The sequence below is a fragment of the Somniosus microcephalus genome, chromosome 2, assembly GCF_052327205.1.
Source record: "Somniosus microcephalus isolate GS21.2 chromosome 2, FLI_Smic_1.0, whole genome shotgun sequence".
Lineage (NCBI taxonomy): Eukaryota > Metazoa > Chordata > Chondrichthyes > Squaliformes > Somniosidae > Somniosus > Somniosus microcephalus.
In genome coordinates this window covers 349,352,887-349,379,665 of record NC_140988.1, presented here as the reverse complement: position 1 = coordinate 349,379,665, position 26,779 = coordinate 349,352,887, and the positions used below count along the sequence as shown (strand labels likewise).

Sequence of the window (26,779 nt, the reverse complement as noted above, 5' to 3'; positions counted from 1 at the left end):
AGAACAAATAATAATTAAATAAATAGGAATTTTTAGTAGCCGAGAGGAAAATATCAGAACTCAAACCTGCACTCGCCCCATCCCTGTTTTGGGCTTGGAAAGTGTGTCAACCATAGAATTCCTTGAGTGTATCAATTGGCTTCCAATTCTTTTTGGGGGAGTATCTATTCCAATAGAGTATTGCATCTTTTTTCCAAGTTGCTATGTTACAATGTTTTCCCTCATCCCAATAGGATCTCACCCTGCATTATTACCTGTTCTAGTTTGCCAGACACAGGCAGTATCTTCGGGGGGTTGCTTGGCTCTCTGTACTGTGGAGGCATGTTCCTCTCGTTATTGTTTGTTACGTCAGTTTTAGTTCTGTCTCCCGTGCGACGGTCCCCGTTAATGTATAAAGAATTAGACATTTTCTCAGGCTTGAAGCATTTGTCATCAGCGGAGAAGCGTTGAGGGAATTCCCGGGAAGTGTACCCGTTCCTCAGCCCGTCGTGCTGCCGACTGCTGTTCTGGGCGTGGCCCGCTCGGTTGCTGCCGTTCACACTCTTCATCGCAAACTCCTGCTCATTGGCGACGCCGCTGCCAACGCTTCCCATCGTGCCCTGGGAGTAGCCGGGATCGGCGGATCTGGGAGCAAACGCAGGGTACGTCTCACAGCCGTGGTAACCGGGCTCACTGGTTGCCGAAAGCATCTGAAGTTTTGCCATGTTGACTCAGGAACAATGGAGCAACATCAGTCAGTGGCACTGAAAGGTAAAGAGAAATGGGTGAGTGCCCACAGTAGACAATTTAACAATCTTAAAGGCAATGGGGTGGGGGGGGCAAAAACAAATCCTCGGCCCTTCCAGCACACTCCTGCTATAACTCGGGCAGGAGTGCAACATAGAAACATAGAAAAATAGGAGCAGGAGTAGGCCATTCGAGCCTGCTCCGCCATTCAATATGATCATAGCTGAGCCTCTATCTCAATGCCATATACCCGCTCTCTCCCCATACCCCTTGATGCCTTGAGGCCACAAACTAGGCCGGGGGGGCCCGGATACACCAGGTCTGGACTTAAAGGTGGACTTTTCAATGTCCTTGTTTGGTTGTGGTGCCTCGGCCCGCCCCAAATGTAGCCATTGTCATAAGAGTATGGCTCCAGGCCTCAGCGTGCCTGAATTTGGTGGGCTGGGTTATTTACGCAGCCCCTTCACATCCCTGGCACAGGCCTGGCCCCTGGTAGGGCCTTATGCTGGTAAATAGGGATGGGAAGACTAGAGCAGATGCTCGACTTATGGGTTAATGGTTTTAAACAGATAGGGTTTTTTTTTTAATGAGTTTGCAGCTACAGACATCTAAACTGATTGTATTTTTCTTCCTGGTAAAACAACAGAGCAGTGAGTTACTAACAGAGTGGAATACACTCAGTACAGACCTGGGATCGAAACTGGGTGCTTCCTGGTTTGCATGACAGTCACTCGCTGAATAAAACTACCAGGGGAACTTTCCAATTCCACATTTTAAAACAGATGGGTGGGGAGGAGAAAGGAGAAAGAGAGACAGATATCCAAGAACTGATGTGTTTTTATTAAACAGGATTATAAATCCTCATTTATTACTGACATTTCTTCTCCAACAGAGGAGACCTGTCAACTTAGTTCTACTTTTAGTGAGAATGCTGGGGTTTTGGGAACCGATGGGACAATCTATTTACTGTGACCCCCCCCCGCTGTTTAATTTTTATCCTATGGTTCACATTACGATGCTCCTCAGTGAACGCATAGCACTGGCAGTAACCTTCTCGCTGATCGCTCTCAGAGTTCCAATTTATTCCAATTCTGTTGTCAAACAATGAATACTCAAAACTGATTTAGTGAAAGCCTGGGATAATGATCCTGACAAAAAAAACAATTAAATAAATAATGGGCACATACATCCAGCGCTGGAAGAATCTGCATAGAATTAAAATAGAACGGAGCACATTCTCCACCCTCAGACATGGTCGGACACGCCAGTCAAAATATCAAGTATTACATGCGTCGCGAAGAGCTTTGCAATGGCCCTGCCAACAATACTCAGGAGTCAACTGTCGATGCGTACTTCAACCCATCACTTCGCCCCCTGCGTATTTCCAGGAGCAAAATCAGGAAGCACTTTTTCCACACAAAGGACGGTAGAAATTTGGAACTTTCTTCCCCCCCAAAACAGGCTGTGGATGCTGGGTCAGTTGGAGCTTTCGGGCTCGAATTTCCAAGCCCCGTGGAGGCGGGTTTGGAGGCGGGAGTGGGGGGAAAATTGCAGAATTAGAGGGCACGAACCCTTCCCACCCCCAACCCACCTCCATGCCCGTTTCCCAGGAGGCAGGTACCCGACCTGTGCTGGGAGCCGCCTCCCCGAGGCGGGAAGAGGATTAGTGCCAATTAACTGCCTGTTAACAGGTAGCTAACAGGCAGTTTTTGGCCTAATCCCTATTTTTAGCCCTGAAGTGTGGGATTCCTGACGGCTCCAAACCATGCCAAGTTAGCGAGGCGGACCGTCGGGCTGAAGGGCTTGGAGGGTTCGAGATGACCGGTGTTCAGGTGAGTGATGGGTGCATGAGTGCAGAAGTAAGTGCGTTTGGTGTGTGTAAAGTGTTTAAATAAGTTTTACTTACCTTTACTTACTAATGCAGGCTTCCTTCCTTCAGGTCTCGGGAGTTCCTCATCTCACCGGCACAGAAAGCAGAATGGCCGCGAGCTGTCAAAAGTTGCAGCATTCTGCTTTCTGTTCTGGAGAGATTTCTAACTGAGTCTGTGGAGAAGGACTCAAGTTAGAAGTCAGATTGTCAGTGTTTGACAGCTTCACAGAGCTGTCAAATGCTGATATTTCATCTGTCAAAAGCTCTTGACAGATGAAATGTCAATTCCTGACGTCACCTGTAACCGGGTGTCCCTTAATTGGCCTGCTGAGCCCGCTGGGCAGGCTTAAAAAAGTCAATCAAGGGAAATTCGTGTGGGTTAGCCACAAATCGATGGAGGCGGGACTGCAACCCAAAAATTGGGAGTCCTGCCTCCATCACGTCCCCATTGACAAAATCCAGCCCATCATGTCTGAGATCGATGGACTTCTGTTAGGTAACATATGGAGCAAAGGGAGGAAAATGGAGTTGAGGTGCAGATCCACCGTGATCTGATTGAATGGTGGAACAGGCTCGAGGGGCTGAATGGCCTACTCCTGTCCTGACTGGAATCAGAATCCACATCCTTGGATAGGCGAGAGCAGAGGATAACAGTTTGACCTTCAAGTGCAATAACCAGGCTTCACCTGTTGCTAAGGGCCCGCTGAACTTAGAAATATATTGGGCGAGGCTGGGGGCAGCACGGGCCAGACCTACAGTTGACTGCTGTCTGTAAAGTTACTGTAACATTGGCTTTACCGACAGGCTGGTAATATTAGTCAGAGTTGAATTAGATTAAATCTAAGGGGGCGATTTTCTGACGTCGGAGGAGGCGGGTTTGGAGTCGGGAAAGGCGGGAAAATTAGATTCAAAGAGGTCGGGTTTGTAGCCCGCCTCCACAGGATTTTGCCAGTGCCAGTTTTGGAGGTCGGGAAATGCTCCCGCCCCCAGCTGGCCACTGTGATAATTAACTTCCTTAAAAAGCCTATTTTGAGAGGCCCTCGTGAATTTCCCAGCATTTTGGCATGCTCCGCGCAACTCCTGAACCACGCCAGGTAAACCTGGCAGGTTGACTCGTGGGTGGCCACCTCACTGCTGCAGATCTAACAAGACATTGTTTACCGCAGCAAGGATTACTTGCAGGTGCCAGACAGTGGCCTAGAAATTCAGTATAGCCACTTTTGGGGCGGTAAGGTCGGGCGGGCGCTAAAGTTTGCGCCCGCCGGAAAGTGGAGGCCACTTCGCCGATATTCAGTAGCTTTGGCCAAGGAGTTTGCTCGAGCGCTAAAACTGGCGATGCACCCCTATCTTTAGGCGCTAAGCCGGCGGTGCAGACTGATACCGCCGAGGCCGGGCGCAGCGCAGGTGCGGTCATGTTTTGATTGACAGCAGGCACCCTGGCGCCGGCCAGCTCTTAAAGGGGGAAGGGTCGACTTGGTCTGCTGTCACGCCCTGGATACTGCAGCCCTCCAGCTAGGCCTAAACACTGCTGCTGGAGAGAAATAGCGCCAGGAAGGATGCAGAGGGCCCGTGAGCGAGCGCAGCGCTTCTCTGCCCACGATTTAAAGGTGCTGGTTAGGGCTTTGGAGAAGAGAAGAGATATCTTGTTCCCGGACAGTGGCAAGAAGCCTCCCAAGAGGGTGTACAGGAGAGCCTGGAGGGATATCGCCCAGAGGGTCACAGCCAACAGCGATGTCCCCAGGACTGGTGACCAATGCCGGAAAAAGTTTAACGACCTCACTCGGTTGGTCAGGGTGAGTACCCTTTCCATTGTCCTCCTCATCCTTGCATGTGCACCTCACATTATGGGCAAAGGGACCTCAAAGGCCTAATGGCCAGCCCTCCTCCAGCAGCTATGGCACTGGCATGAACATCAATAGCACTTTCTGCACTTTACACACTGGCCAAGCTATTCGACCATGGGAGGCAGTGCACACAACAACAGGGCATCACACTGTACTTAGAGGCCATCCTTTCTCTTGCAGGCCAAGCTGGCCTAGAATCTGAAGAGCCGAACTGTCACCGGGGGAGGCCGTGCCCAGTTCCAGGAGCTCAGTGACCTGGAGGAGCGCGTGGGTCGACTCATGGGTGCCCGGGTGATTGGCCCCGTTGCAATTGGAGATGCCGACCCTGTGCTGGGCCCCAATGGTAAGGACATGAGTGTTTGGACCTCTCTCGTTCCCCTTGTGCTTCAGATCTACATCCTTTGCCACTGTCCGACCAATGCGCATAATGCCACCACTCATGCCTCCCTCGCTGACGCCCTGTCCTCACTCTAAAGCTACTCTTGTGCCTTCCTGCTTTCAGTTGGTGAGGAGGAGGTCCCTGAGGCTGCGAGTGTCAGTCCCTCGGAAGAGGAGGACGACGAGGAGCAAGAGGAAGGCGGCACATCGGGGGAACCCTCATCCGCGCCAGGGGATGGCAATGGAGGGGACACGTCTTGCCTGGAGGAGAGCCAGGGGGAAGTGTTGCAGGGGGGTGTAGCTCCTGTGCCCAGTGGCGTCCAGCCACGCGGGAAGGGTCGGGCAGCACGGCTGCCTTCTCCCCAGAGGGGGGGGAAGTGTTGCAGGGGAGTGTAGCTCCTGTGCCCAGTGGCATCCTGCCACGCGGGAAGGGTCGGCCAGCTCGGCGGCCTTCTCCCCAGAGGGGGGAAAGTGTTGCAGGGGAGTGCAGTTGCTGGGCCCAGTGGCGTCCAGCCACGCGGGAAGGGTCGGGCAGCTCGGCGGCCTTCTCCCCAGAGGGAGAGTCCGGCCTCCAGTCCGGAGACGGTCCTCGCCCAGGAGGTGCGCCTCCTTGATCAAATGTCCGCGGACTCGGATCGTCGGCACACCGAGTTCATGGGGGTTGTGGGACGGTTGCCTGAGGCCATTGAGTCCCTGGCTCATCGTGTGGCCGATTTCGGGGCCTCACAGGCCAGGGGTTTAGAAGAACTCGCGGCAGCACAGGCCAGGGGTCACGAACAATTCGGGGCAGCACAGGCCAGGGGTCACGAAGAATTCAGGGCATCACAGGACGCGAGTCGGGCCGATTTCAGGGCAGCACAGGTAGCGAGTGCAGAGTTGATGAGTGGTGCCGTGCAGTCACTGGCTGGTCTGATGTGGGCACAGACCAGGGCAGTACGGGCACTCACTGCTGCCACACTCGCTGTGTCACGCACACATCGCCAGGGCACCCGCCGCGCTGCTGCAGCACAGCGGTCTGGCCTTCACCAGATTGCTGCGCTTGCTGCACTGCCAGCCCGGCCGAGTGCCAGTGTCTCTGGCGACCAGCGAGCGCCTGGCATCAGCCAGCTTGCCCCCATTGCTGCAGCCGCCACTGCCACTCCCCCAGCAAAGCTGCGACGAGCTGCTGGAGAGACTGATGCTGCCCAGCCACAGCTGCAGCAGTCAGCAGCCGGCCCCTCCAGGGCCGGAGCTCGTCTAGGCCGACCCCCAAGGGCATCTGCCGTCACGCATTGTGCCCCTCAGGAGCCTTCCCCCAGCCTTGCAACACCCACAGGGCCCAGGTTGAGGCGGAGCAGCAGGTCGGCCAGGGGCCGGAAAAGCCTGGACAAGGACTCACCCTCTCGGCACACAAAGTAGAGTGTGTTGCCAAATGTTTTTTTATATGGGGGTGTTTGTGTTCTATATGGGGGGGGGTTTATTTTGGTAAGGCCGAAGATGAAGGCAAATGTTTTTTTATATGGGGGTGTTTGTGTTCTGTATGGGGGGGTTTGTCTTGGTAAGGCCGAGGATGAAGGCCATTTGGATGGACAAGTTTTGTTATTCCTCCCCAGGTTGTGGGAGTGAGATATGTTTTTGACTGTTTTTTGGGGGTCTTGTCTGTTTTTGGGTTTCATGTGGGAAGGGCCCTGAGTTTGTTAAATAAAGCTTTTTATTTATTCAGCTTGTCCATGTGTGATGTTTCAAGTGGTTGTTGCGTTAACCGGCTGAGGGCTTGCGGAGCGGCTGCATTCAGGTGCGTTCATTGCCACAAGCCATTCCCTGACAGGGGGCCTAGAAGTGTCGTTCAATAAGCCGCCGATGGACGGCCCTTGGACCTTGTGGCTCCCTCCTGGGCTGGTACTCCTCCTCCTCCTCCTCCTCCTCCTCATGGTCCTCCTGCTCGTCCTCCTGAGGTGGTGGTCCAACGTGAGGTGGCAGTGTCTGAGTCCTGCGGATAGCCAGGTTGTGCAGCATGCAGCACACGACGACGAACTGGGAGACTCTATCCGGCGAATACTGTAGAGATCCGCCGGAACGATCCAGGCAGCGGAACCGTTGCTTGAGGTCGCCAATCGTTTGCTCTATGATGTTCCTTGTGGCTTGATGGCTTTCGTTGTATGCCTCCTCAGCAGGGGTCCTGGGCGCGCGGAGCGGGGTCATGAGCCATGTACACAAAGGATAGCCTTTGTCCCTGATAAGCCATCCGCTTGGGGGAGGCTGTGCCTGGAACATGTCAGCCACAGTAGTCTGGCGCAGGATAAATGCATCGTGGCTGCTTCCTGGAAAGCGGGCATTGACAGCTAGGATGCGCTGCCTGTGGTCACACACCAGCTGTACATTGAGGGAATGGTAGCCCTTCCGGTTGCGGTAATCCTCGGCATTGTCGATAGGTGCCCGCATAGCCACATGCGTGCAGTCAATGGCGCCCTGCACCATGGGGAAGTCGGCGATCCTCGCAAATCCGACTGCACGCTGCTCCTGCCTCTCTAGGGTCATGGGGAAGGAGATGAATTGGTGTCTCCTTGCGAAAAGGGCATCGGTGACCTGCCGGATGCAGCGATGCACGGCGAACTGGGAGATGTTCGCTATGTCCCCAGCAGCGGCTTGGAAGGAGCCGCTTGCATAAAAGTTCAGAGCCACCGTGACCTTCACTTCCACCGACAGAGACGTCCTGCACATCAGCTGTGGACGCAGATCTCTGTGAAGCAGCTGGCAGATCTCTGCAACCACCTCCCTTCTGAAGCGCAGCCTCTTAACACAATGCGCGGCAGTCATGGTGAGATAGGACACCTGCTGGCGGTATTCCCTGAGTGGGTAAGGCCTACGTTGCCGACGCCTGATGGCCCCTCTGCGTCTAGGCATGGCTGCCCCTCTCACACAGCGTCTGCAAGCCCTTCGCACATAATGCTGGAACTGAGGGTTGGAACCCCATGCAGCCCCCATAATATACTTGCAAACAGTGAAATCACAATGAGACAAATTTGCAAGCTCTGGCCAGAAGCCAAAAATACCTCTCCTATGTTGGCCCAATTCAGTAAGGTCTCTTCCTTGGTCTCTGTCCAGAAATCCGTAGCACTAAAGTCATTGCAGCAAAATGGCTGCCCTTTATAGTTCAGTCTAAGTGCCCTTTAATTAGCGCTCCCCGAGGCCCGCAGGACCTCTGCTGCGTTCCACTTCACAGTTCTTAACAGCGCCACGCCCACATTGGGCGGGCGCCACTGAAGTTCTGGTTTGGGGCGCACAAACGGCGTTGCACGACGAAATGACGTCATAAGCTGCGCGCGCAGCTGAGCGCGCGCAAACACTTTGCGCCAGCGCTAAATGTCAACTGAAGTTGGGCGTAGGCACAGATCGGTCTGCGCCCGGGCGCTAAGTGCCTAGTGCTCGAAATCTACCCCTCTTATGGCACTAACGGCTGGCGAACGCAACTGAATTTCTAGGCCCTTGACTTTAAAAGGTCTCTGAGCACTTTTAGAAGGCCTTCCGAAGTCGGAGGTGCTGCAACTTGACTCCATCAACTGTGGGACCTCCTTGGAAGACCCTCTCCCCGCTTGCAATGAGCGCTTCCCCAAAGGAGGCATCTACAAGCAGCATGGGAACCATTTATTTTCTTTTACCATGGACCTCAGATGAGGATGAGGACCATCCAGGGCAGCAGCAGAACTAGGCAGCTCAGCAGCAACATCAGCAGGAGCCCCAACCTGCTGCTCAGCCACCTGATGCTGCACAGGGCAGAAAGCACCAGCGCATCGAGGCACCTCGCCGCAGGAGATACCTCCCACAGAGGATTTACAGACAAAGGATGAGCTACCTCAGCATGAGTGAGCAGCAGTGCCAAAGGAGGTTGGAGACTTTCGTGAGAGGTGGTCCGAGAGATCGGCGGCCTGCTGCAGCAATCCTGGTGCCCAGAGGAACGGGTGGACACCCCTTACCAGTGGCTGTCAAAGTCACCCCGCACTCAAACTTCTTTGCCTCAGGCTCCTTCCAGGGATCATCAGCAGACATCAGCAGCATCTCCCAGGTTACCGATGCCCTTTTTGCTAAGGCCCACAATTACATCCAGTTCTCAAGGGATCAAGCAAGTATAACCACCCCACCCATTCGGTTGGATTTGCAAATATGGCAGGCATGCCAATGGTGCAGGACGTCATAGACGGCACACGTGGCCCTTAGGGCACCCCATCACAACCCAGCTATCTTTGACAACCGAAAGTGCCTCCACTCCCTCAATGTACAGCTGGTGTGTAACCACAAGGAGTTCTTGCATGTTTGTGCCAAATTCTGTGGAAGTTGCCTTGACTCTTTCATCCTAATGTTCCTCCACTTTTCAATCCACCAAACCAACTTAATGGACGGCTCCTTGGTGACAAAGGCTACCCCCTGAAGAAGTGGCTAATGACGCCGATCAGGAGGCCAGCTAACAAGGCTGAAGAGCGCTACAACGCCAGCCACACTTCGACCAGGTCCATCATAGAGCAGACCATTGGGTTGTTGAAGATGCGCTTCCATTGCCTTGACCGATCAGGTGGAGTCCTGCAGTATACACCATACAGAGTCTCCAGAATGGTCATGGTCTGCTGCACACTGCACAGCGTCGTGGCTTGCAGCTTCCTGATGAGCAAGCGGCTCAGTTTCAGCCCTCCTCAGATGAAGGTGAGGAGTAGGAGGAGGTCAGAGCGCTGGTGTATCGACCAGTGGCAGTGGCAGCACGTGAGCACATGGCTTCCAGGGATGCAAGGGATGAACTTATCATGGTCAGATTTGCATAGGTTGCCCAAGTTGGCACATGTCCTTGGCTCCATCCTAGGACTTCATTGACAATGGACATGACTCTCTGGCCTCCTTTCACTCAGGCCACCAACCAGACAATGCAAGTGTGGCGGTGCCCGCAATGTGGAGCTTCCTAAGGCGAAAGAACAGATGGCATAGTGCCAACATTTTGGCTTCAAATCATTTTAATGCTTTCCAACAGGGATGGCGTTTCATCAATACACAGAAACAGTCTCCCAATCTGCACACAGATCTGGAGGTTATATCCCTTGCCAGCTGTACCCTCACAGCCTTAGTTTCTTTGGCAGGCCTCTTCCTCTGAGATGAGTGGAAGAGCACCTCCATGCTAGCTCTCACCCCCTCAAACAACATTTGCAGCGTTTCATCTGAGAGCCTCAGGTAGGCCCTTGCCTTGGAATTGGACATAGTGGTTTCTCAAAAGATGTTGGAGGTGGTGCAGGAGAAGCAGAAATGCTGTGGAATTAGCCAAGGGAGCAAGAAGCCATAAAATCAGACTGGAAAAGTGCTGTCAACAGAGGCGAGTTTCAGTCCCAAAACACTAATTGAAATCAAGTGGACAATCATGGGAAAAATCTCAAAATTTTGAAACCTATCAGTGGAGGCGAGTTTCAAACCCACCCAAACTGAAACCTGCCTCCATCTCACCTCCAGTGGGAAAATTGCCCCCTAAGGGCCTAAAAGTTTGGTTGCTTTGCGCTTCCCATTAGCAACCTAAGAAGGCGCTAACGGGATGCAAAGCAAGTAGTGCCTGGTGCCGCCAACGCCTCCCACGAAATTCAGCGGGAGGTTAGCAGCAGCGGTAACCATTAGCGCCCCATGGTGCTGCGCCGCCGGCAATGATGTCATCGCCGTGCGCAGCGCCCCGGCCACAATCTTCGGTAGCCTCCCCTGACTTACCGCTGGACGCTATGTCCGACAGGGTCAGGGGGGCCTACCTGCAGCCGGGGCGGCGCTAATTAAAGGAATGTGCCGGGCGGCCATTTTTGTTTTCTTTTCTTGAGTGCCGGGCTCTTTTGCCGCCATTCCTATCCCTGGTGGCCCAGCTGGGCCCTGGGTTGCGCTGCGCTAGGCCCCTCCCCTTTAATAAGGGGAGGAAAGCCTGCAGCACTGCGACCGACGTGCCGCAGAGTGTGGCGCTGTGGCACGTAGCACCGTGATATTCACTCGCAGCGTCCCAAGAGGGAGGCAGGGCACTTCCAGTAGCACCCCACTTCCCTCTTGGGGCGCTACCGGTGAATTTTTGCCACGGGGATGCTAATTTTTTCCCCAGCGACGTTAGCGCCCCAAAGGGGCACGACTCAATTTTTCCCCCAGGGTCTCCATTCCATTTACAAATAGCTGGCGTTCTGCCAAGTGCAAACAGTGGGTTTGCTGCTGAAACTTTCATCCATGCTTTGGGACGTCCACTGGTCGTGAAAGGCACTATATAATTGCAAGTCTTTCTTTTTTCACATGCAACAAGAACTGGACAACATCCAGGCTTGGGCTGATAATTGGCAAGTAACATTTGTGCCACACAAGTGCCAGGCACTGACCAACTCCAACAAGAGAGAGTCTAACCACCTACTCTTGACTTTCAAGGGAATTACCATCGTCAAATCCCCCACCATCAACATCCAACAGCACTCAAGACGCTCAATACCATCCAGGACAAAGCAGCCCGCTTGATCGCTACCCCATCCACCATCTTAAACATTCACAAAAGAGAGGGCTATGCAGACATTGCAGTTAAGGAGGAGGAGTGTGAAATATTAGATGAGATAAACATAGTGAGAGAGGAAGTATAAAGGGGTTTAGCATCTTTGAAAGTAGATAAATCGCCTGGCCCCGATGAAATGCATTCCAGGCTGTTACGAGAAGCGAGGCAGGAAATAGCGGAGGCTCTGATCATCATTTTTCAATCCTCTCTGGCTAGGACTGGAGGACTGCTAATGTTGTACTGTTGTTCAAAAAGGGAGAAAGGGATACACTGAGTAATTACAGATCAGTCAGCCTAACCTCGGTGGTGGGCAAATTGCTGGAAAAAATTCTGATGGACGGTATTAATCAGCATTTAGAAAGGCACGGATTAATCGAGGACAGTCAGCGTGGATTTGTTAAAGGATGGTTGTGTCTGACTAATTTGATTGTTTTTTTGAGGAGGTAACAAGGAGGGTTGATGAGGGTAATGCGTTTGATGTCGTCTACATGGATTTTAGCAAGGCTTTTGACAAGGTCCCACATGGCAGACTGGTCAGAAAAGTAAAAGCCCATGGGATCCAAGGGAAAGTGGCAAGTTGGATCCAAAATTGGCTCAGTGGCAGGAAGCAAAGGGTAATGCTCGATGGATGTTTTGTAACTGGAAAGCTGTTTCCAGTGGGGTTCCGCAGGGTTCAGTACTGGGTCCCTTGCTTTTTGTGGTACAGGTTGAGCATCCTGAATCCAGAAACCTCGGGGCCGAGGCCAAGCCGGTTTTCGTGTTTTTCCGGACTTCGGAACGTGTTTCTGATGTCCGAAGTCCGGAAATATTGCAACCTGGGCTCGGGCATTTCCGGACTTTGGACATCAGAAACACGTTCGAGTCCGAAAATGCCTGGGCCGCTCTGTGTAGCATTGATGCATTTCTCCGCCCCTCCCCTTCTGTTAAAGGGGAGGGACGCTGCGAGCTCTGCAGAGCATCCGATGGCCCACACTAGGCCACCAGGGCGGCGTGGTGCCGTGGCCGCAGCCTGGCGGAAACACTTAGTGGAGCTCTGCAGATTAAGGAGGATAAAACACAACACTAGAGTTTTATTATCACTCGCATTTTTCACAGGATTTTTCAAAAAAAGACAACAAAAGTTAATGGCTTTTTGAAGTGCAGGTTGAGCGTCCAAAATCCAGAGTTCCGGATTCCGGAACCTTTCCCGGATTCTGGACAACCCTGTCACCAGTCACCCCGGCGTCCGGATTCCAGAACTCCGGATTTTGGACGCCCAACCTGTATACATAAATGATTTAGACTTCAATTTAGGGGGCATGATTAAGAAGTTTGCAGATGATACTAAAAATTAGCTGTGTGGTTGATAGTGAGGAAGTAAACTGTAGACTGCAGGAAGCTATCAATGGACTGGTCAGGTGGGCAGAAAAGTGGCAAATGGAATTCAGTCCGGAGAAGTGTGAGGTAATGCATTTGGGGGGGGCTAACAAGACAAGGGAATACACATTAAATGGTAGGACACTGAGAAGTGTAGAGGAACAGAGAGACCTTGGAGTGCATGTCCAAAGATCCCTGAAGGTAGCAAGACAGGTAGATAGGTGGTTAGGAAGGCATACGGGATACTTTCCTTTATTAGCCGAGGCATAGAATATAAGAGCTGTGTAAAACACTAGTTAGCCCACAGCTAGGGTACAATGCACAGTTCTGGTCACCACATTACAGGAAAAATGTGATTGCACTAGAGAGGGTACAGAGGAGATTTACGAGGATGTTGCCAGGAATGGAGAATTTTAGCTACAAGGAAAGATTGGATAGGCTGGGGTTGTTTTCTTTGGAACAGAGGAAATTGAGGGGAGACTTAATTGAGGTGTATAAAATTATGAGGGATCTAGATAGAGTGGATAGGAAGGACCTATTTCTCCTAGAAGAGAGGTCAATAACCAGGGGGCATAGATTTAAAGTAATGGGTAGAAGGATTAGAGGGGAGTTGAGGAGAACTTTTTTCACCCAGAGGGTGGTGGGAGTCTGGAACTCACTGCCTGAAAGGCTGGTAGAGGCAGAAATGCTCATCGCATTTAAAAAGTACTTGGATATGCACTTGAAGTACCGTAACCTACAAGGCTACGGAACAAGAGCTGGAAAGTGGGATTAGGCTGGATAGCTCTTTTTAGGCGAGCACAGACATGATGGGCCGAATGGCCTCCTTCTGTGCCGTAAATTTCTATGATTCTATGATTCACTCCCTCCACCACCGGCGTACCGTGGCTGCAGTGTGTACCATCTACAAGATGCACTGCAGCAACTCACCAAGGCTTCTTCGGCAGCACCTCCCAAACCCGCGACCTCTTCCACCTAGAAGGACAATGGCAGCAGGCGCATGGGAACACCACCACCTCCAAGTTCCCCTCCAAGTCACACACCATCCTGGCTTGGAAATATATCGACGCTCCTTCTTCGTCGCTGGGTCAAAATCCTGGAACTCCCTCCCTAACAGCACTGTGGGAGTACCTTCACCACACGGACTGCAGCGGTTCGAGAAGGCAGCTCACCACCACCTTCTCAAGGGCAACTAGGGATGGGCAATAAATGCTGGCCTTGCCAGTGATGGCCACATCCCGGGAATGAATACATTTTTAAAAAGTCACTGGATCTAAACCTAGAACTGGAACTCTGGCTAAACTTTCCCTTGCCTAGCCCAGCGGGGCCGAGACCAATTGTAGCACACTCACTGCCAACCTGCCGAGATCATCCAACTTAACACAGACAGGCTGAAGCTGGGATGTTGCTGGTTTGTACAGCTCAGTGTCCAATCACATTGTGAATTTACCCACTATCCTGATTTGGGCATGTATCACTATCCCTTTATTGGGTATCATCTCAGGATAAGGGGTCGACCATCTAGGACTGATATGAGGAGAGATTTCTTCACTCAGGGGGTGGTGAATCTTTGAAATTCTCTACCCCAGAGGGTTGTGGATGCTCCGTCGTTGAGTATATTCAAGGCTGAGATTGACAGATGTTTGGATATTAAGGGAATCAAGGGATATGGGGATCGGGCGGGAAAGTGGAGTTGAGGTAGAAGATCAACCACGATCTTATTGAACGGTGGAGCAGGCTCGAGGGGCCCGCTGGCCTACTCCTGCTCTTACATTTTATGTTCTTATTGTTGGAATTCCCTACTTAACATCATCGCAGAAGCACCATCACCACAAGGACCGCCGCAGTTCAGGGAGAAGGCCCGCCACCAACATTCCCTTTCAGCCACACGCCGTGCAGCAGCCTGGAGCTCCTGCGCAGGCTGCTCACCGCCTTTTCAATTGGAATAACCGCGCACGCGTGGAAATTTGGATGGGCCACGCAGCCCCTTAAAGGGGCCATGCACCCAAAACAAAATGACAGGGTACATTACCCACCACCACCTTCTCAGGGCAACTAGTTATGTGGAATAAATACAGCCTTGACATCATGAACCCACAAACCATGATATAAAAAACAATACTGAGGTTGACAAACCAGTAGTAACAAATCGCACTGTGCTGCCGTGTACTCTAACCTGTCCAAATACACATGACAATCAAAAGACTCATCAACAAACTTGTTGACACTAAGGCAGTCGACAGATTGATGGAAACTGTCCCACTGTGTATTTTATGCATGTGTAATGCTTCTATTTAGAATAAAACATCAAGGTTTTCTTTCGTAAATTTCCTGCGGGATTTCCAACGCATCTGCTTTAAGAGCATTTGTCACTCGGTAGTCATATTTTCCCCTCTAGTACCAGCTGCCCTGCTAGATTTGCTCTCTGCATACAAATAACAGGTGCTCCTTCCACCTTCCTCAACTTGACATTGTTATACAGGAAACTCTCGATTTACCGGCACCCAAACAACCGGAAATCTCGGTTAACCGGCAAAATTCAGGAGTAGGTTCAGTTAAGCTTTTCTTCATATTAGTGGCCGTTCCTGGATCTGTGGCTGTGTAATCGGGGGTTTCTGCACTTGTTGCTAAGCAACAGGGATGCTTGGTCTGTGACCGGGGTTCCTGCAGCTGTTGCTAAGCAACAGGGAAGCCTGGATTTGTTGCTGTGTACGGAGCTCTCGTACCTTTTAACTATAACACTCTGTAATCCGGACTTTTTGGTAAACCGGCACCACGCCGGTCCCATCGGTGCCGGATAAAAAAGAGTTTCCTGTATTTGATTTTGAACAAATCTGTTCACGAGTCCCACCCCAGTCCTTGCATGTATCACGTCATGTGTAACGGAGCTCCTCGCACTGATCCTGAAACACAAAGCAGTGAACTCGCTGCTTAAGCGGTGGAAGCTTCAGTCACACTTCTTCAACTGATACTGCTCCAATCTCCAATACAAAAGCAAAAATATTGCAGATATTGGAAATGTGAAATAAAAACAGAAAATGCTGGAAATACTCAGCAGGTCAGGCAGCATCTGTGGAGAGAGAAACAGAGATAACGGTTCAGGAGTTCTGACAAAAGGTCATCGATTTTGGCAGGAAGAATAATAAAGCATATTATCTAAATGGTGAGAGATTGCAGAGCTCTGAGCTGCAGAGGGATCTGGGTGTGCTAGTGCATGAATTGCAAAAGGTTACTATGCAGGTACAGCAAGTAATTAGGAAAGCTAATAGAATGTTATCATTTATTGCGAGAGGAATTGAATACAAAAGTAGGGAGATTATTCTTCAGTTATACAGGGCATTGGCGAGACCACATCTGGAGCACTGTGTACAGTATTGGTCTCCTTATTTAAGGAAGGATGTAAATGCAGTTCAGAGAAGGTTTACTAGACTAATACCTGGAATGGGCGGGTTGTCTTATGAGGAAAGGTTGGACAGGCTAGGCTTGTATCCGCTGGAGTTTAGAAGAGTAAGAGGTGACTTGATTGAAACATATAAGATCCTGAGGGGTCTTGACAGGGTGGATGTGGAGAGGATGTTTCCTCTTGTTGGAGAATCTAGAGCTAGGGGTCACTGTTTAAAAATAAGGGGTCGCCCATTTAAGACAGAGATGAGGAGAAATTTTTTCAGAGACTCGTGAGTATTTGGAACTCTCTTCCTCAGAGGGCGGTGGAAGCAGAATCTTTGAATATTTTTAAGGCAGAGGTAGATAGATTCTTGATAAGCTAGGGGATGCAAGGTTATTGGGGGTAGGTGGGAATGTGGAGTAATCAGATCAGCCATGATCTTATTGAATGGCGGATCAGACTCGAGGGGCTGAGTAACCTACTCCTGCTCCTAATTCGTATGTTCGTATGATAGGAACATTCTCTAAACACCTCACCGACTGCCAATAACACACTCCCTTCTTTCTTGCAGGAGAATGTCGCACATACCTCCAGACAGCATGCTGCCAGAGGATGAGGCCAAGCCTGCAACACACCATCTCCCCTGTTGAAGAAAGCGTGCTGGCCATCACAGGCAGGGCCAGAGTCTGTGGCGACTGATCAGCCATGATCTTATTGAATGGCGGAGCAGGCTCGAGGGGCTGAGTGGCCTACTCCTGCTCTTAATTCGTATGCTCGTATCTCGGAGGGTTGTAGGGCTGGAGGAGATTACAGCGGGATGAGGTCATGGAGGGATGAGGCCATGGAGGGATTTGAAAACAGGGATGAGAATTTTAAAGTCGAGGCGTTGCCGGACTGATTATCCTTCTCCTTTGTAAAGACCAGTGCGAAATACTTATTAAATACTTCTACTATTTTCTGATCATCATCTACAAATTGACAATCCTCTCCACTCAGGGGCACAATTCACTTTTAATAAATTTCTTTTAACTGATATATCTTAGTATTCCTTTTGATGTTTTGTGAAACTTTTTCTTTGTATTTCCTCTTATCCGTCCTTATCCTGCCCTTAACCTCTTGGCTTATTTTCTCATATTCTCCTTTAGCCATTTCATTATTACTCTTACAATCCTCACAGGCTCTCTTCTTCAATTCTAGTTGGAACTAAACCTCATCATATTGTGGTCACTCCTCCCAAGGTGCAATAACCCACAGTGTGAAAAAAAATCTTCTAACTTCCCCTTCATTCCTCTAGCGACAATGCGGACTCTAAAGCCACTTGTTAAACGGTGAAAACAAACACTGAGTTTATCCTCTCAGGACCATTCATAATTTTGAAAATCTTGACTAGGTTTCTCATTAACCATCTCTGCTCCAGTGCAAAAAGTCCACTTTTTCCAGTCCTTTTTGTCATAACTACAGAAGTAGATGGTACTAGGATAAAATTAGCAAACTCCAGGGAAGACATGAGATTTGAAGAAATGTTTTTGCTTCTGAAGAGCAATGAAATGCACTCCCTCCTAATGAAAGCAGTTAATGCTGGGCTGATTAACAACTATATAAAAAAAAAGAGCTGGGTGACCATATGCTTAGGGAATGGGCCAATGGGTTCTCAGGATAAAGGCAACTTGAGATGACTGAATGCGATGTGGAACATGATTCCTGAGCTGCTGGATGCAATGCCATGCCAAGTAAAGCAACTAGTCAAGGATGATTAACATCACACTAGATATAATTGGGGCAGGGAGAGAGTGTGCAGAGCCTTCCCTCAAGAGATGAAATAAGTAGGGTCCATGGCAGGTTAGACTGCAGAGGTCTATGGAAGGAATGGACCCCGATGGATCAAATGGCTCATTCTCATTCCATCCTTTCTTATGTTATCTAATACCTCCTGCTATTTAAAGCACTAACCCACCAGAGAGATGATACGGTACAGTGAAGCTCAACGTCCTATAGAACATCTGTTCATGCTCATGATTCTATCCGCCGGCACGGGGGTCTTGATTTGGGAAAGATTAGACAAGCAGAAAGACTTGCATTTATACAGCACCTTTCATGACCACCGGACGTCTCAAAGCGCTTTACGGCCAATTAAGTACTTTTGAAGTGAAGTCACTGTTACAATGTAGGAAACACAGCAGCCAATTTGCACACAGCAAGCTCCCACAAACAGCAATGTGAAAATCTGTTTTTGTTATGTTGGTTGAGGGAGAAATATTGGCCAGGACACCGGGGATAACTCCCCTGCTCTTCTTTGAAATAGGGCCACGGGATCTTTTATGTCCACCTGAGAGAGCAGACAGTGCCTCGGTTTAACGTCTCATCCGAAAGACGGCACCTCCAACAGTGCAGCGCTCCTTCAGCACTGCACTGGAGTGTCAGCCTAGCTGGAATGGGACTTGAACCCGCAACATTCTGACTCAGAGGCGAGTGTGCGACCCACTGAGCCACAGCTGACATGTCTTTTGTTCTATTTTAACAAAGAGAGTAATAATTTTAACATAAAAGAACAGACAGAGAAACTCCATATCAATGGGCAATCGTTCATAGATACCGGGGATGAGACGCTCTTATTGTGAGGAGAAACTCACAAAAGAAATTGGGGCATTCTTCATCAGTAAAAAGGCTCAGAGGACATCTGATGGAGGCATTCAAAATGAATTGAGAAAATCTATATCTACTGGTTGGCGAGTCTGTAACTGGAGGGCATACATTTAAGATGGTTACAAAAATAAGGAAGGGAGCGGTTCGGAGGAATTCCTTTACGCAGAGGGCTGTTAGGATATATAATACCCTACCAGAAAGGGTGGTAGCAAAATCCATAAACGTTTTTAAAATGGGAAGTATATAACTGTGTGAAAAAGAAAAATTTGATAGGGAATTAGAGTAAGTGGCTATTTCTTTCGGACAACCGGCACAGATTTAACGGGCTGAATGGCCATCTTCTGAGCTGCAGAATCCTGTGACTCGACTGTCTCACAATCTAACTTGAAGGTCAAAGTCTTAATATAATCCCAAAAAGCAGGACTTGTACATCGACCTTCCAGTATCCTCCACACGGCAGCATCGAAAGTATTTTCGTAGCCTTCGATTTGGGAATTCCGTACAGCACATAAGTCGGAGCCCGTACTTTGACACTGCGGAGTTATCTACTTGCTGCAAGAGGGCAACCGTACAACACAAATACTGGGAACGGGAAGGAAAGAGCAGGCACCAGTGTATGAAAATATGCTGCCTGTAAACACCATCGAGCATCTCTACCGGGAAAACGCCAGTGAAAATAAAAAACCCCTGGATGCTGCATTCAGACCACTGCCGGTCCTTGCTGCCCAATTATTGCTGAGCAGAACTTGGCACTTTGACAGTAAGATAACTATCTCGTGCTGCAGATCCTGAGCCCATTAAAATGACAAAGGGATTCGGTATTTGATACAGAAAAACGATTTCCTCTGCTGGGAGAATCCAAAACAAGGGGGCAAAATCTTAGAGCTAAGACTTATAGGAGTAATATCAGAAGTACTTTTTCCACACAAAGGGAGGTGGAAATCTGGAATTCTCTCCATGGAAAGAAAGACTTGCATCTATATTGCACTTTTCACGACCTCAGGACATCCCAAAGCGCTTTTACCACCAATGAAGTACTTTTTGAAGTGTAGTCGCTGTTGTAAGGTGGGAAACATGGCAGCTAATTTACGCACAGTAAGCTCCCACAAACAGCAATGTGATAATGACCAGATAATCTGTTTTAGGGATGTTGGTTGAGGGATAAATATTGGCCAGGACACCTGGGATAACTCTCCTGCTCTTCTTTGAAATATTGTCATGGGATCATTTACGTCCACCCAAGAGGACAGAAGGTGCCTCGGTTTAACTTCTCATCCGAAAGACGGCTCTTGTGATAGTGCAGCACTCCCTCAGTACTGCACTGAAGTGTCAGCCTAGATCCTGTGTTCAAGTTTCTGGACTGGGATTTGAACCCACAACCTTCTGACTCAGGGCTACAGCTGACAAAAGGCTGCGGATGCTGCGACAATTGAGATGGTCAAGACTGAGGTCGATAGATTTTTGTTAGGTAAGGGTATCAAAAGACTTGCATTTCTATAGCGCCTTTCACGACCTCGGGCTGTCCCAAAGCGCTTTACAGCCAATGAAGTACTTTCTGAAGTGTAATTGATGTGTAGGAAACGGGGCAGTCAATTTGCGCAGAGCAAGGCCCCACAAACAGCAATGTGATTGATAGCAAAACTGTGGATGGGTGTATTATACGTCTGCTCTCCACCCCCACCCCCCCCCCCACCCCTGCCCCCCCAACACACACACACACCAAAACCAACAGTCAGTTTGCCAAGAAAAGGAGTTGGGGTCTCAGTGGGTGAAAGTGAAATATATCACAGACGGTGGTGCCAAACGGGCGATGGTGAAGCGGCAGCCCGTTTTATACGCTGGCCCATTTTCTTTTCCACTGACTGCTATTCGTCTGTAATATCTTCCAGTTCTGACAAAGAGATCGTGCACTCAAAATGTTAATTTCTTCGTTTCTCTCTCCACCGACACTGTCTGACCTGCTGAGTGTTTCCAGCGTTTTCTGTTTGTTAATAAGACTGAGCTGCTACAACAAAAGAGCTTTCAATACTGTTCTCTTCCCTTATAGAAAAGGGCTCATTGTGTAGTCATTTAAATACACACCATCTCATTTACATCCAAGTCAGTGCATAGCTAACGACTCTGAAACAGGTTGAACTGCTAACTATTAAGGCAAAATAAAGACATTGTTCCTTTTTTGACTTGCATCCAACCTATCAAACTCAAATTTCCAAAGGATGCTGGGCGAGAGACCTGCCTTTGTGTGTCTGTAGTGCGACTGGTCTGACTGACTAGAAACAAAATTGGCTTTGTTTAACTTGGGAAATTGGTGCAATCACAGGCAGTAGGAGAGTCTGTCGGCCGGCTGGTTTTGTTATATTTTTGGAGCAAGTAACAGCAGAGATGTCACGGGGCAGCTGGCCTTAAATGTGAATGAGACTAGCAGTAAACACACTCTAGTGGTCTTGTTACTTATGAGTGAGGGCTTCCCAATAGGGTTGCCAACAGTGGTTGGGTGTATTCTTGGAGGTTTCATCACTTGACCATCGCCTCGAACCACCCTGCCCCCACACTCCCGCCATTGGTCCATCCTCCAGGCGCACTGCCTTCAGTGGCCAATTGGAAAGGGAAGAGAGTCTGTTGCCTAATTGGATTAATTTTGACTGTTAGTGAAACAGCTACTTCCACCTCTCCGCCCCCGCCACCCCCCTCCACATCTCCAATATTTGTATTTCTAATTAGCAAAAGTGTTCAAAGAAAATGACAAAAACAAAAAAATGCTAATACCCCTATGATCTTTCTCCCTGGTTGCTTGCAGCAGTGTCCAGGAGATTAATCTTCAATTCCTGGAGACACCAGGACAATCCTGGAGGGTTGGCAACTCTACTTCCTAAGGGGAAGGAATACAGCACCCAATCCCATTAGGAATGGAGGTGTAAGAGAGCCTCTGTTAATGCTCTTAATAACCAGCTGAGATGGGGAGACACTTCTTTTGACCAATCGTACTAACTCATGAAGAAAAGTTCTTTATATAACATCTCTCATGACCTCAGGACATCCCAAAGTGCTTTACAACCTAATGAAGCACTTTTGAAGTGTAGTCAATGTTGTAATGTAGGAAACACAACAACCAGTTTGCACAAAGCAAGCTATTACAAACAGCAATATGATCATTTCTCTTATCTGGAAGGAGGAGAGCATGCCAGGGGATCTCAGAGACGCCGTATTTGTGACCATCTTCAAGAAAGGTGACGAGTCTGATTGCGGTAATTAAAGAGGAGTTTCCCTGCTGTCTGCCACAGGGAAAGTCATTGCAAGAATCCTCCTCAAATCACTTTCTCCCAGTGGCTGAAGAGCTCCTCCCAGAGTCGCAATGCGGATTCTGCCCACTAAGGGGCACAATGGACATGATCTTCACCGCACGTCAATTACAAGAGAAATGCAGGGAACAGCACCAACCGCTGTACATGGCCTTCTTTGATCTCACAAAGGCCTTCGACACTGTCAACCATGAGGGATTATGGAGTGTCCTCCTCAAATTTGGCTGCCCTCAAAAGTTTGTCACCATTCTCCGCCTGCTTCACGATGACATGTAAGCCGTGATCCTGTCCAACAGCTCCACCACAGACCCAATTCACGTATGGACTGGGGTCAAGCAAGGCTGTGTCATCGCACCAACGCTCTTCTCAACCTTCCTTGCTGCAATGGTCCATCTCACCCTCAGTAAGCTCCCCACTGGAGTGGAGCTAATTTACAGAACAAACAGGAAACTGTTCAACCTCCGTCGCCTCCAGTCCAGATCCAAGGTCGTCCCATTACAGTATGCAGACAACGCTTGCGTCTGCGCTCACTTGGAGGCTGAACTCCAAACCATCGTCAACACCTTCACTGAAGCATACGACAGCATGGGCCTTACACTAAACATCTGTAAGACAAAGGTCCTCTACCAACCATCCCCCACCACACAGTGCTGCCCCCCCGATTATCAAAATCCACGACAAGGCCTTGGACAACGTGGACAACTTTCCATACCTCGGGAGCCTACTGTCAACAAGGGCAGATGTCGATGACGAAACATAGAAACATAGAAGATAGGAGCAGGAGTAGCCCATTCGATCCCTCGAGACTGCTCCGCCATTCAATGCGATCATGGCTGATCATCCAAGTTCAGTACCCGGTCCCTGCTTTCTCCCCATACCCCTTGATCCCTTTAGCCTTAAGAAATATATCCAACTCCTTCTTGAATATATTTAATGAACTGGCCTCTACCGCCTTCTGTGGTAGAGAATCCCACAGGTTCACCACTCTCTGGGTGAAGAAATTCCTCCTAATTTCTGTCCTAAAAGGCCTACCCCTTATCCTTAGACTGTGACCCCTGGTTCTGGATTCCCCGACCATCAGGAACATCCACCCTGCATCTAGTCTATCCAGTCCTGCCAGAATTTTATAAGTTTCAATGAGATCCCCTCTCATTCTTCTAAACTCCAGTGAGTACAAGCCCAATCGACCCAATCTCTCCTCATACGTCATTCCTGCCACCCCAGGTATTAGCCTGGTGAATCTTCGCTGAACTCCTTCCATGGCAAGAATATCCTTCCTCAGATAAGGCGACCAAAACTGCACACAATACTCAAGATGTGGTTTCACCAAGGCCCTGTACAACTGCAGCAAGACATCCTTGTTCCTGTACTCAAACCCTCTCGCTATGAAGGCCAACATACCATTTGCCTTCTTAACCGCCTGCTGCACCTGCATGCTTACCTTCAGTGACTGGTGCACAAGGACACCCAGGTCTTGTTGCACTTCCCCTTCTCCCAATCTATTGCCATTCAGGTAATAATCTGCCTTCCTGTTTTTGACACAAAAGTGGATAACCTCACATTTATCCACATTATATTGCATCTGCCATGCTTCTGCCCAATCACCCAACCTGTCCAAATCATCCTGTAGTTTCTCGTCATCCTCCTCACAGCACACACACCCACCCAGCTTTGTGTCATCTGCAAATTTGGAGATATTACATCTAGTTCACTTGTCTAAATCATTAATATATATTGTGAATAGCTGGGGTCCAAGGACCAATCCCTGTGGTACCCCAATAGTCACTGCCTGCCACTCGGAAAAAGACCCGTTTATTCCAACTCTTTGCTTTATCCAAGTCAATACCTTGCCCCCAATCCCATGTGCCTTAACTTTACACGCTAATCTCTTATGCGGGACCTTATCGAAAGCCTTCTGAAAGTCCAAATACACCACATCCACTGGTTCTCCCTTATCTATTTTACATGTTACATCCTCAAAAAATTCCAGTAGATTAGTCAAACACGATTTACCTTTTGTAAATCCATGTTGACTTTGTCCGATCTTGTCACTGTTTTCCAAGTGCTCTGCTATTACATCTTTTATAACGGACTCCAGCATTTTCCCCACTACCGATGTCAGGCTTACTGGTCTGTAATTCCCTGTTTTCTCTCTACCACCTTTTTTGAATACTGGGGTAACATTAGCTACCCTCCAATCCATGGGTACTGTTCCAGATTCCATCGAATGTTGGAAGATGATCAGCAATGCATCTACTATTTCTAGGGCCACTTCCTTAAGTACCCTAGGATGTAGATTATCAGGCCCTGGGGATTTATCGGCCTTCAATCCCATCAATTTCCCTAACACCATTTTCCTACAAATACTGATTTCTTTCAGTTCCTCCCTTTCATCAGACCCTATGTTCCCCGACATTTCTGGGAGGTTATTTGTGTCCTCCTTTGGAAAGACAGAACCAAAATATGTATTTAATTGGTCTTCCATTTCTTTGTTCCCCATTATAAATTCCCCTGATTCTGACTGAAGTCCAACACCGCCTTCAGTGTGCCAGTGCAGCCTTTGGTCGCCTGAGGAAGAGAGAGTGTTTGAAGACCAGGGCCTCAAACCCGGTACTAAGCTCATGGTCTACAGAGCAGCAGTGATACCCGCCCTGCTGTATGCCTCAGAGACATGGACCATTTACAGAAGGCACCTCAAAGCACTGGAGAGGTACTACCAACACTGCCTCCGCAAGATCCTGCAAATCCACCAACATCAGAATTCTCGCTCAGGCAAACATCCCCAGCATTGAAGCTTTCACCACGCTCGATCAGCTCCAATGGACGGGTCACATTGTTCACATGCCCGATACGAGACTCCCAAAACAAACGCTCTACTCGGAGCTCCGGCACGGCAAGAGAGCCCCAGGTGGGCAGAGGAAACACTTCAAGGACACCCTCAAAGCCTCCTTGAAAAAGTGCAACATCCCCACTGACACCTGGGAATCCCTGGCCCAAGACCGCACAACGTGGAGGAGAAGCATCCAGGAAGGCGCCGAACACCTCGAGTCTCTTCGCTGGGAGCAAGCGGAAGCCAAGCGCAAGCAGTGCAAGGAGCGCACGTCAACCCAAGCACCCCACCCACCTGCCCCTTCAACCACCGTCTGCCCCACCTGTGACAGAGACTGTAGGTCCCGCATTGGACTCATCAGTCACCTGAGAACTCATTTTTAATGTGGAAGCAAGTCATCCTCGGTTCTGAGGGACTGCCTAAGAAGAGAATGACCAGATAATCTGTTTTACTGATGTTGGCTGCGGGATAAATATTGTCCAGGGCACCGTGGCGAATTCCCCTGCTTTTCTTCGAATAGTGACATACGTCCACCTGAGAGGGCAGTCAGGGCCTTGGTTTAACAGCTCAGCTGAAAGACGGCACCTCCAACAGTGCAGCACTCCCTCAGTATCTAGTGGAGATATGGAGGGGAGGGAGAGTCTGCCAGCAATCTTACTAAACAGCCAGGATAAGGATGGGCTTCTGCTGGCCAATCCTTCTAAACAGTGGGTGTGTGAAGGGGAAAGGACTTGGAGCACATTTAACATATAAAAATGTCCAATGGCCCTTCACGGAGATGTAATCAGAAATAAATCTTACTAGCCACTAGTGAGAAGGAAGGATTTTGTTTTTCTCATTCATTCTTCATGAGATGTGGCCGTTTATTGCCAATCCCTTATTGCCCTTGAGAAGTTGGTGGTGAGCCGCCTTCTTGAACCGCTGCATTCCGTGTGGTGAAAGTACTCCCAGCGTGACTTTGTCGTGGCTGTTTGGTGGAACTTGCTATCCCATTTCGGAGGGCAGGTAAGAGTCAACCACATATAGGCCAGACCAGGTGAGGATGGCAGATTTCCTTCCCTAAAGGATGGGTTTTTATGGCAATCCGGTAGTTGCATGGTCACCATTACTGATACTAGCTTTTAATTCCAGATTTTATTTAATTAACTGCATTTAAATTCCGCAGCTGCTGTGGTGGGATTTGAACTCACGTTTCAATTAAACTCAATTTTATTTGACATATATGCAGCAAACGTGTGTACTGCACAATGAAATGTTGATTTTTACGATTCCTCACAACATTGGAATAAATATGGCATAGCAATGATACAAAATACTAATAGAAATACAGTAATAAATAAAACAACAGTAATAAATAATAATAAATTATTCGTTCATGAGTCTTATGGCCTGGGGGTAGAAGCTGTTTCAAAACCTGCTGGTACGAGACCGTATGCTTCGATATCTCTTACTGGACGGGAGCAGGGCGAAGAGGTTGTGGCTGGGGTGGCTCGCGTCTTTGATGATTCTCAGGGCCTTCCCCCGGCACCTCTCAGGGTAGATATCCTGCACAGCAGGTAGTTTAATTCCTATAGTATGTTGTGCAGCTTTCACCACCATCTGTAGAGCTTTGCAGTCTATGGCGGTGCAGTTGCCATACCAGGTAGTGATGCAGCCGGACAGGATACTCTCGATGGTGCACCGGTAGAAGTTGGTGAGAATCTGGGGGGCCATTAGTCCAGGTCTCTGGATTACTAGCCCAGTAACATAACCACTTATGCTCTTATATCATATCATCCTACAGCACACACCAACTGTCCTCATATGGAAATATATAGGCTCCAGCCGCAAAGGCTAAGAATGAATTTGACTTTTGTGTTACAACATATGCACCGAGATGAGCACATGGCCAAAATGAAGCCGTGGGGTTAAAAAAAAGACTTGCATTTCTATATCGC

At 49.2% G+C, this 26,779-nt stretch overlaps 1 protein-coding gene across 1 annotated transcript in view; it reads right to left on the bottom strand.

Moving 5' to 3' along the window:
* lzts3a (leucine zipper, putative tumor suppressor family member 3a) overlaps nucleotides 1-26,779 on the bottom strand; it is an 80,426-nt gene that overhangs the window by 43,117 nt on the left and 10,530 nt on the right. Inside the window, exon 2 of the mRNA XM_085975511.1 lies at nucleotides 255-743. Within this exon, the coding sequence (XP_085831637.1) occupies nucleotides 255-704 (450 nt within the window). The 5' untranslated portion in view covers nucleotides 705-743. The remainder of the gene's footprint in view (nucleotides 1-254; nucleotides 744-26,779) is intronic.